At 43.3% G+C, this 12,091-nt stretch overlaps 1 protein-coding gene across 1 annotated transcript in view; it reads right to left on the bottom strand.

The window, feature by feature from the left end:
* Positions 1-4,534: 4,534 nt before the first annotated feature.
* HHIPL2 (HHIP like 2) overlaps positions 4,535-12,091 on the bottom strand; it is a 40,980-nt gene continuing 33,423 nt past the window's right edge. The window contains exons 7-9 of the mRNA XM_007936947.2: positions 8,466-8,547; positions 6,057-6,139; positions 4,535-4,812 (exon numbers count right to left, since the gene is read on the bottom strand). Of these exons, the coding sequence (XP_007935138.1) occupies positions 4,535-4,812; positions 6,057-6,139; positions 8,466-8,547 (443 nt within the window). The remainder of the gene's footprint in view (positions 4,813-6,056; positions 6,140-8,465; positions 8,548-12,091) is intronic.

Consider the following 12,091-nt stretch of genomic DNA (forward strand, 5'->3'; position numbering starts at 1 on the left):
TCTGCACCTAGGAATGCTGTGGAGGTGCAATGTTCATAGTGCCTAGAGGAAAGAGGCCCCACTACTGCAAGAAAAATACTCAAAATTATCATGTAAGGTCAGCACCTTCACTAGCACTGAATGCCTTTTAGCAAAGTCATTGCAGATCCTCAAATGCACTAGAATACCTTCACATCAAGACTACTTACTCTAGCTGTTATGAATTCGTGTTCTCCCCCCATCCAAAAATTATTTATATATTTATTTCCTGGTCATTGTACTTGTGGATGCGGTCCCGTTTAGAAATAGGGATTTTCTTTCATTGTGCTAATGAGGTCATGCCACTGTAGGACAGATACTAAACCTAATTACCTCTGAGTTACGGAAAGACCAGAATAAACGCAGAGACACACGCTGAGAACACATGATGCCACGTGAGGATCATCCAGGGGCTACCAACAAGGAAAAAACTGACATGGCCAGGACCGTGATTTTGACTTCTAGCCTCCAGAACTGTGAAACAATACATTTCTGTTCTTTAAAGCGGTATTTGTGTTAGAGCAGCACCAGGAAACTAAGACACTGGGTTACTTGGTCGTCAAGTAAGGAGAGTTAATGACAACAAAGGTAAATACTTTTACATACACAATAATGCATTATCAGTAATAACAAACATTAATCTACAGGTGGATACAGAGGTAGACAGGCTAAATGATCATGTACGGGCAGACAAAAGTGAATGTACCAATGATCATATATAAGTCTGGCAGACAATATTCCTACATATGTATTTGTATGTGCTGTAAGAACGCCCATATATAAATATACATAAACACAAACATGAGGCAAAGTTACGATAACTTCTTAGCCACAGCCAAAGACCTCAAGGGAGTGAGTCTCTGGGCCAGCGGGCTCAGGACCATGTTAACAGGGGATATCAAGCTCCACTGGCATAACACAGTACATAAGAACACTGTTCTATATCCTACTCTGGTGAGTGTGACTGGGGACTTAAAAGGTTTCCCCCATCTAAGATGCAACAATTGGTCTCTCAGTCAGAGTGAAGAAGATCTTGTAAAGAAAATCAAAGACACATGGAAACAATTAGTCCAAGGGACTAATGGACCATGTGAACCTCAGCTTACATGATCCTGAGACCAATAGAACTAGATGGTACCTGGCTACCAGTGCCAACCACTCGCTAAGGGATCAAAATTGGAGATCCTAGATAGAGTAGGGGAGCTCTGGTAACGTAGTGCCTAAGGCACTTGACTGCTAACCAGAAGGCTGGTGGTTCAAACCCACCAGCTACCACCTCAGAAACTCAAGAAGGGGTCACTATTAGTCGGGTCCAACCCGACAGCATCTAACAACAACAGCAACAGATAGAGTGGGAGAAAAATGTGGAACAAAACTCAAAATCATGAAAAAGATCAGGCTTACTGGTCTGGTAGATACTGGTGACACCCCTAAGACTATGGCCCTGGTCACCCTTCAGGCCTGGAATTGAACTCACAACCATGGCTTAACTTATAGCCAAACAACAGACAGGCCTACAAGGTGAACAATTATACTGGGTAGATACACTCCTTAGAACAATTAACCATGGGCATGATGGTTAACCATGATCAGAAGGGCAGCATTTGCATAGGGGGAAAGCTCAGAGGGCAGGAATGCATAGGAAAGAAGGACACAGGGAAAAAGTAACCACATGGAGGAAATGGGAAGAGAGCTGTTACATCACAGGGATTGCAATCAATATCACAAAACAAAATGTGTATGAACTGTTGAATGGAAAATTAATTTGCTCTGTAAATTTTCACCCAAATCACAATTAAAAAAAAAAAAAAAAAGAGTAAGAAAAAGATGCCTTTCCTCTAGTCTCATCTGTAGGGTGACTATTGGCAGTGGGGGGGGGGGGGAGTCTCATTGCCTCCAGCATTACCAGTCCTTGTCCTTCCTGCCCGAAAATTTCCCCTCCTCCAATTTGTCTCTAAAAAAAGGAAGCATATGTGTATTTTTCAACTTTCTGAACTTTTCAACATTCAAGGCTCTAAGGAAATGCAATACATGTTGGCTTTGCTATGGCCTAGCAAGTATTTTGTAATGATCCTGGCCCCTCCATGAAAGCGCATTCGCATTACTAGCCACTTTCCAGCCCCTTTGCCAGAGAGAGAAAAGGAGCTCTGGCAGCATAGTGGGTAAGGCATTCAGCTGCTAACCAACCAAAAGGTTGGCGGTTCAAATCCACCAGCTGCTCTGCAGGAAGAAGATAAGGCAATCTACTTCCATAAAGATTTACAGCCTTGCAAACCTGATGGGGGTCACTATAAGTCACAATAGTGGGCTTTGCCAGGGAGAAATACTCTGCCTCTCCCCCAGCTTCCCAGCATTTCAGGGATACCATTCAGTTCCTTTCTCTAGATCCATTGTCCTCTCACCTGTTCTCAGAATACCTTGAATTTGGTTGAGGTCCTTTACTTGATGCTTGATTTCTGAGTACCTTTCCCCCCAGCACTCAAAAGACTACCAGGCCTGACCCTATTCTTTGAACCACATTCTTCAAGGATTGAATAACATCCCCAAAAATATTTGTGTTAAATTCTAATCTGTATACCTGTAGCAGGAGCTCTGGTCGCGTAGTGCCTAAGGCATTTGACTGCTAACCAGAGGGCTGGCAGTTCAAACCCACCAACCTTCCTCCAAAGGAAGACTGGGCAACCTACTTCCGTAAAGATACTGACTCGGAAACCCAAGGAGGGTTCGCTATGAGTTGGATTTGACACGATGGCAGTGAGTTTGGTTTTTGGTTTATACCTGTGGTTATAATCCCATTTGGGAATGGGGTTTCTTTTTTATGGTAATGAGGTAGTATTAGTGTAGGGTGTGTCTTAAATCTATTTCTTTTGAGATATAAAAGCAGATCAATCAAGGAAACAGAAATGAGGGAAAATAGATACCAGGCCACATGAAGATCACCAGAGGACCGGGGAACAAAAACTGAAAAGACACAAGGGTCTTCCCCCAGAGCTAACTGAGAAAGCCTTCCCTAGAGCAGACACGCTGAATTTGGACTTCTAGCTTCCTAAATGGTGAGAAAATAAATTTCTGTTCATTAAGGCCATCCACTCGAAGTATTACAGCAAACTAGTTTAGATAAGTAAGACAAATACCGAAGAGGGAACATGAGGCAAAAAGAGCTCAGATATTTCATCTAAAGTTTAGAACCAATCTCTCTGAACTGACACTAGATTTTCAGCCATCTTTCAACAAAATGATCTCAGGTTTAATCTCTTCCACCTTTATCTTGATGTCTTTAACTGGGAAGGACCTAAAGGTCTAAAATATCAGCATTGGTCAGAAACCTGAAGTTTATTTCTAGCCCTAGAGTGTTCATAAAGCTACAAAGGTCAGTGTGGGTAAAATGGAAAAAAATATGAGAAAAGGAAAAAGACAAAGATGATCTAAAGGTTATCTTCAGAAAGTGACCAGTGTTTTGCATCTTTCATAAAGGCAGAACACAAAAAAAGAACAAAAGAGAAGCCTGGTGGGTTTAGGTTAGATAAGAAACCACCACTCCCAGTTGCCATGGTGTTGACTCTGACTTAGGGTACGCCATGTACGTCAGAGCGGAATCCACAGGGTTTTCAGTGGCTGATTTTTCTAGAGTAGTTTGCCAGGACTTGCTTCCAAGTTGCCTCTGGGTGGACTTGAACCACCAACTATTAGGTTAGCAGCCAAGCATGTTAACCATCTCTACCACCCAAGGACTCCTGGCACACTCCTGATGAAAAAAACCAAAAACCCGTATCTTTTGAGTCTACTGTGACTCACAGTGACCCTATAGGAGAGTGTAGAACTGCCTCAGAGGATTTCCAAGGCTGTAAATCTTTACAGAAGCAGACTGCCTCATCTTTCTGCCTCGGAGCAGCTGGTGGGTTCAAACCACAATCTTTCAGTTAGAAGTCAAGCACTTAACCACTGTACCACCAGAGCTCTGGTATATGATAGGTACTCACATAAAGTGTAGTTATGTAGAGGTATAGAAGTGAACCTACCCTTATTCAGTCCATGAGCTTCAGACTGGGGCAAAGAAAAGACCCTTTTAGAGGGACTTGCCTTACAAGTCTGTCACCAATGGGCTTCCCAGACCTGGAAGGATGTATGAACATGAGTATGGTTCTTAGTCAAACCTGAGGCATGCCAGATTTCCTAATAACAGTAAAACATCCAGGAGATGAAATATATCAGCATGAGCAAATGTAGATTTTATTGTCTTAGGCGGTAAGAATTTTAAAAACAAAACATAGACATCAAGGAGGATTCCAGGCAGGTTTACAGAATATTAGACCCCCGGAACGTGGGACTTGGTCGAGCCTCAGATACACCCACACAGACCAGGAGCTTCCACTCATTCTCACACCAGCCGGGATTAGCTCTCTCTGCCTCACCGCCACTAACCATATTTCTAAGTTAAGCGTTCAGCAACAGCTTCCGCATGCTAAGATAGTTCTGCTGGTTCCTGGGCCTGGGTCAGCCATCTGAGCAGAAAAGATCAAGGGAGACTCCTGCCAGCTCGCCGTCGCTGTGCTGATGCGGCCACCCTGCCACGGTGGGTTTTCCGGCCCTTCTTCCTCTTCCCCTGGGGGCCTGGGGACCACATTCTGGCTTTCTTCTTTGTGCCAGGCCTTCGCAGCATTTTCCTGCTGCTTGGGGTTCGAGAAGCCGGCTTCTTGGAAGAGCCTTTCTGGGACAAGACCCGGTCAGGACTGGAAGCGGAGGCTGCATTGGCAGCTTTCTCTGCTTGCTCCTTTAGCAAGTTCAAGACAGTCTCTGGGAAATAAGCATTAAGTTAATGAGAAATATAAGTCCTGGAAAAATAGCTGTAATAGAAACACCACCCAGGAAACCTATGACTGCATCCAAACACCAAACCCACTGCCATCCAGTGGATTCCAACTCATGGTGACCCCCTTGGGCTTCTGAGGCAGTAAACCTTCACGCAAGTAGATTGTTCCATCTTCCTTCCTCAGAGTGTCTGGTGGGTTTGAACCGCTAACCTTCTGGTTAGCAGTTAAATCCCTTAGGTGCTGAGCCACCAGACCTCCTTTATAGAGGTTCTTTGATAGGAATTCTTTTTAAATTAATATTTTTAAATCCTTAACTGATGTATATATATGTTATGTTCTTTGGTTACTTTTTTTTTTTTTCCGTACTAGGGTCACTCCAGTTGTAAGTGGCTCTGGAACAGTTCTCTTAAGGTAGCACCTCTTCTCTATAAGCATTCCCTGACTCCCCACTCTACTTGTCGAAATAATTCATCATTCTCCAGGCCCTCCCAGACCCCTGCACACCCATCCTTCCATAGCAGAACCTCAGTGCTGGATTTACTTCTTTGTTTGCCTGTACTCCCCACCCTGCCATTTGACTCTGAACTCCATCAAGTCAGACACTTCTCACGTTCATAGCCCTTGCCTCCTAAAATCCCAGACCCACTGCCATTCAGTTGATTTAGACCAATCGTGACTGTATAGGACAGAGTAGAACTGCCCTATAGGGTTTCCAAGACTGCAAATCATTACGGAAGCAGACTACCTCATCTTTCTCCTGCAGAGCAGCTGGTGGGTTTGAACTGCCAACCTTTTGGTCGATGGCTTGAACCCACCAGCCACTCTATAGAAGAAAGATGAGGCAATCTGTTTCTGCAAAGATTTGCAGCCTTGGAAACCCACGATGGGGTAGTTCTATAGGGTCACTAGGAGTCAGAATTGACTCCATGGCAGTGGGTTTGGGTACCTGCCACTGAATAAGTATTAAATGAATGATGCTAAATGAATGAATAAATACATGAATAATTAAATGATGAATGAATGAGTGCAGGAGGACAGGTCACAGTAGAAGCAGGTATTGCTCCCACTCACTCTGGGGAATTGTGTAGACTGAGCCACAAGAACAGTCCTTGTCCAAAAGAGAACCCCTAAAGGAGAAACTGAGATCCTCCACCCTGGGAGAGTTTGTAGACTGTGCTGGTGCCTTGACGCCAAGGCCTGCATCCTTAGACTTAAAGGCAGACTCACTGGCAATCGGCCTGAACTGGATCCGCTTACTCCTGGTTTTCACTGGCACTGGCTTGTATTTGCACTTGCCTGGGGGTGCTCGCCTGAAACACAGACAGAAAGGGTGAGAACAGAACAGAAGGTATACATTACCAAGATTTGGGCTTAGCCCTCAGTTATCTGTGGGGATGTGGTAAAACCAAAAAAAAAAAAAGCCAAACTCACTGCCATCGAGTGGGTCCCTACTCATAGCGACCCCTCCTTGGGTTTCCAAGGCAGTATCTTTATGGAAGTAGATTGCCCAACCTTCTTTCGGAGGAGTGGCTGGTGGGTAAACCCATCAGCCTTCTGGTCAGCAGTTAAATACCTTAGGCGCTAATCTACTGCCAGTTGATTCCAACATATAGCGACCCCCACTGGGTTTCTAAGGCTGTAAATCTTCCCAGAAGTAGATTGACTCATCTTCCTCCACTATAGAACTAGGGTGGGGTGGGGGAAATAATAGCCTGTATATTTCAATGTAATTAAAACTGAACTGAGTGGCTGTAGGGCTGAAATGACTTTGATCCACAAAGAAAGCCAAGTTCCTATTGTAGGTCCTCTTCTTATTGGCTGTACTTTGCTAAGTAATTTAACTTGTCTAGCCCTCAGTTTCTTTACAGTAAATTGAAGGTGTTAACCCACCTTCTGTGGGATCTCTGGTGACGTAGTGCTGCATTTGGCTGCTAACCAGAAGGCTGGTGGAACCCACCAGCATCTCCTCAGAAGGAAGGTTGGGTCTACTTCTGTAGAGATACGGCCTCAGAAACCCAAGGGTTTGCTATGAGTCGGGTTTGACTCTATGGCAGTGAGTTTGGTTTGGTTTGGTTTGAACCCACCTTCTTGGGATTTTGTCAGCATTAAATGAGGTCCTCCAGGTAGAGTACTTAACACCACGCCTGGTCCACAGTAATTAAAAACTATCAACTTGAGAAAAAGAAGAAGTAAGGATATCTTCAGTATGAGAAAGGCATTAGAGGTGCTTTATATATGGCTGTTCATGTCTGCACTGGTGATTGAAGAGAGTTCAATTATCTCCCAATCAAACAGGAAACTGTCAAAGGAGAGAAAAATGGATTCACACAGGAAACCTGTAAGAGGAAAGAGCAGGAGAACTCCTAGAGTAGGCATTTTCAAATCCTGAAAGAGCTTTATAAGACCCCGAGTCCTCTCAATCCCCTACACACAAGGGGCTACTCCAGGAGCAGATCTAGTACAAGACATAGACAGCCCAGTGTCAAATTCACTCCTTGGCAATCTGCGTACTCAGCTACCACCAGAATGCCCCAGGCACAGCCTTAGGTAGCCTCAATTGGAAGTTGAGCCTCTTTTAGGAACTTCTGTTGTTGTTGTTATGTGCCCTCAGTCGGACCGACTCACAGCAACCCTACCTTGGGTTTCTGAGGCTATATCACTAGGGAAGTAGATTGCCCAACCTTCTTTCCCAGGAGTGGCTGGTGGATTAGCAGTCAAGTGCCTTAGGCACTATGCTACCAGAGCCCCCTTAGGAACTTCTAAGAACATGTAACAGAGAGCCTTGTTGCCAAATGAGCTGAGCCTGGCCCCTGAGCCCTGACAAGTGGCTGGACCTGTTTGCCTATTGTATACTGAACATCAGCCCAGTAGATGTGAGTAACATAAGCCTCAAGGGGAAGTTTTCCTCTGCAGGTTCATCTGCAAGCTGGTTCACCGGGAGACTTTGCTGTTGAGGCAAGAATTCTGAGATAAATCCAGTACACTGCCCAAAGATGGATTATACATTCCATCACCTTTCGAGGGGCACATAAGCTGAGCACAAACTCAACAACCCGAGTGGGAAGTTGCATTGTGGCTTTTGTCTGATTAGTTGGAGGGTGCTAGCCACTGAGAAAGGCAGACAAAGAAGCAGAAGTAAACAACAGAGAGCCCACCAAGTGGATAAATACGGCTGCAATATTCCAGAAAGGGCCAGGTGAAGATGCCAAGATAACCGACAGTTTGAGATATTTGCCAAAGACTATAAGACCTCCACCAAACCCAGGAGATAGGGCAGCAATCCTTACCTATGTGGTCAGATTAAATGTTGGATGGTCCCATACAGAAGTTTCCAAAAGCATATGAAAAAAAAAAAAAAAAAAAACACCCAGGAACCACAGACCTAGACTCATCAGCCTGGAAAAGCTCAAGACACTCATTTCCAACCGTAAAGAGACCATATCCCAAATATTCCATAATTCTTATGGACACATTGTTCTGTATATGCTTCATATGCTTGCCCAAACTGTTTTTCATCTGAAGCATGGATTAACTTCATTGATAAATTCTTAGGAACTGGGGCCTTTGTGTGTCACCTGCCATGGAGATAAGCACTGGTAAAGGTATACCTGCAAAGAAAATGAGACCAACTCTTACCTTGAGGGGTCGACAAATTTGTAAATAGATCCATGTGGCGCGTAGGCACTTGGGTAAGAGGTGGCCAGGAAATACAGCTCCCCTAAAGAAATAGGAATGTTCTTGTTGTTGTTGTTATGTGCCGTCGAGTCAGACCTGACTCATAACGACCCCTCCTTGGGTTTCCGAGGCAGTATCACTACGGAAGTAGATTGCCCCATCTTCCTTCCGAGGAATGGCTGGTGGATTTTCCTTGTTTTCCTCCTCCAGTCCTTGGCTTCCTTATTTCCTTATAAGCCTACCCCCTTCTTCAACCTCTCTTCCTGATCTCTAAGCCCCACAAAAATCACTTCTACCCACTTTCTTCTTCCTCTTATTTAAAAGGAGTCTCTGTTTGAACTCCAGATTTTGGAGTTCCTTTCTCATAGTTATGACTTCATTCCTCCTTGTTTTATTGTCATTTGTGGAGGACAGTATAGTGTAGGTTTAGAGTTAGGCAAATCTGGGTTTGAATTCAGATACAATTTTCTGTATCACCTTGAATAGCCTTTTAATCTGCATAACCTCAGGATATTTATTCATTTGTAAAATGGACATAATACCTCACATATGGAGTCCCTGGGTGGTATAAACCATTAACACACTAGGCTGCTAACTGAAAGGTTGGAGGTTCATGTCCACTCAGAGTCACCTCAGAAGAAAGGCCTGGTGATCTCCTTCTGAAAAATCAGCCATTGAAAACCCTGTGGAACAGTTCCACGCTGACACCTATGGAATCACCATGAGTCAGAATCAACTTGACAGCAACTGGTTTTAATATCTCACATGACATGAGGTCATTAGAAATTAGAAAGTATTCAATTAATTAGAAAGTATTCAATTATCACTAGTAACTATTACTGTCTTATCTCTTTATGCCTTAAGGGTCAGTGCTGCATCTTAAACATCTTTGTAAATCTGTCACAACATTTATGCAATTGCACCACATTTAATTCTCTAACTGTTGTGTGCCTTACACAACTCTCACTTAAATTTATGGAAGAAACCATCTACTATGTTGCAAAGTTGAACCGCCTAAGAGCTTTATAAGAGAGTCCCTCTTCCTCAAATTTGTGGACAACAGTGGCCAATATTTGTCTTTGAAGAGCCCCACACACGAGAAAAAATCTGCCTAAGGATCTATGGTTTTGGTGTAGTAACAAATTATATTTGTAATTTTGTAATTACAAATTTTATTTGTAATTTTCCCCTAACAAGGGATCTGAAAAGATAGGAACACACCCTACTCTAGAGTCTATTTGATTGGAAACCCCAGGCACAGTGATAGAGGTGACTCTATCATTAGGTAAAAGATGGGTCTGCCCAGGGTCCAGGAGAGCAAAGGCCCTCTCCAAACCTAATCTAAAAAGAGAGTTTAAAACCCTGAATTGCAGCATATTGTCTATACCGGACACCAGTTTGTGTAAACTATATGTTTTAAACATGCCATATATTTCTTGCAGTATTTTTAGGGAAAACCATAGCATTTGAGGTGAATTCCATCTCTAGTATCCAACTGACGGCTTTTACATCTATATTTTAGGAACCCCCAAAAAAAGAAATAAAAATAAAAACCTTATACTACACCATGAAAAACCAAATACATGCAGTGTGACTTTACTGCACGTATTATTACTTTGACCAGCCCCCTTGGGAATATGCTTCAGTGACTGACACTCAGAAATCCAATTTGTAGAAACCCAGCAATGGCACCACCCCACCAGAGGTTGTTTATTGACACCAGCTATCATCTCTGAACTCAGTAAATAAACTCTAGTAATAGTTGTAAGCAAAACAGTTCAAGTACAAAGTGACTTACCTAAAGCTGGTGACTGATAATAAAACAGTGAAATAATACTCAGATCAAAAGATGTCTATCAGTGGGGAAGTATATGACAAGAGCATAAAAATCTGGGCTGGCTTATGCAAAAACACAAAAGCAAGCAACTCAGGAAGAAAAGAATTTGCCTCATGAACTGTCTCACTAGCTTTAAGGAAAAGTCTGCTTATGAACATCTTGGCAAGTCCACTCTACAAAATTCAGCCGATGACATTTATAATTTTGTTTGCCAGATGTGTAGACTACTATTCAAAAACAGCCTGTTTTGTCCTGAGAGCAGTCTACAGACACAGCAACAAACTATCACAGTCAGGATTTCTATAGCCACCTGAAAAAGAGTGAGCCACAGAACATCGTGGCTCAGGGCCCATTGAGCAGGCCTATCTCTGGGGGCTCCAGCCTCTGAGGGAGAGGCTCTAGCCTTAGGGGCTTCAGCCCAGGGGGTGGTCCAGCCTCCTTGGGGCTCCAGCCACTGAGTGATGCCAGCATAGCCTATGGCTTTCATGTCATCCACTTTCCACTGAGCATCATCCTGCCAAGCTGTGGCTTCTCTCCTTTTTTATGTTTGGACTTCCAGTTTGGAACTCACATGGACTTTTTTTTCTATTAAAAATGCTTGAATTTTCCAAAATACCCTCAAGGAAAAGAAACTGCCATCAAGTTGATTCTGACTCACAGCTACCCCATAGGACAGAGTAGAACTGCCCCACAGAGTTTCCAAGACTGTAAATCTTTACAGAAGCAGACTGCCACATCTTTCTTCCACAGAGTGGTTCAAACCACCAACCTTTTGGTTAGCAGCCCAATGTCTTAACCACTGTACCACCAGAGCACCATATAGCCTCAGATCTCTAAAATGCTCATCTCAACTATCTATTCATAAGGTAGGTGAGAGGAATGAGTCCAGGAACTGACTGAATCTCTATATCCTACTTAAGTGAAGGTCTTGTCTACCTACCCTGCGGCTCAGAGTGGAAGAAACCAAACATTTAGGACATCTTCAAGTCTCTAGTTTACAACTATAGAGAATCCTAGGTCTGGAAGGAACTCTGAGAGATCAATTTATTCTAAGCATAACTATTTTTTTATAACAGTGCCCACTCATGGAGGCCTTTGTGTGTCAGAGTAGAGCTGTGTGCCATAGGGTTTTCAGTGGCTGAGTTTTCAGAAGTAGATGGCCAGGCCTCTCTCCTGAGACACTTTTAGGTGTACTCAAACCTACAACTTTTCGGTTAGTAGCAAGCACATTAATGTTTCCAGTGCCAAATACTGAAAAGATCACAGGCTCTCTCTTCACTTATGTAAAAAAAAATAAAGCTTATTTTTCAAAAGGTTGGTGGTTCAAATCTACTCTTGGAAGAACCCTCAGAAGAAAGGTCTAGTGACCTGCTTCTGAACAGTCACAGCCTTGAGTAGTTCTATGCTTTACACATGGAGTCATCATGAGTTGAAATCAATTTGACAGCAACTAACAACAGCAACAATGTTTAAAGTCTTTGCAAATATCAGCTACTTTTCTGATTACAAAATTTATAAAAGCGAAATCTCTCTCTCTCTCTACTGATCTATCTTTTCATCTCTCTCTGCCTGTCTGTCTTTCATGTGTGCACACATACCTTGCTTTGCTGGTGCCCTAAACATGTGCCTAATCTATATACTGGGTAGCCTCTTACCTAGCTCTCTACCCTTTTATCAGATCACTCAATAAAGAAATTCACTCTTGTTCACTAACAGCTGTTGCTCACAAACCCTTGGCAGAGTCAGAAAG

The sequence above is a fragment of the Orycteropus afer genome, unplaced genomic scaffold (genome assembly GCF_000298275.1).
Source record: "Orycteropus afer afer isolate SDZICR_OR568_19922 unplaced genomic scaffold, OryAfe1.0 scaffold00039, whole genome shotgun sequence".
In the NCBI taxonomy this organism is placed as follows: Eukaryota; Metazoa; Chordata; class Mammalia; order Tubulidentata; family Orycteropodidae; genus Orycteropus; species Orycteropus afer.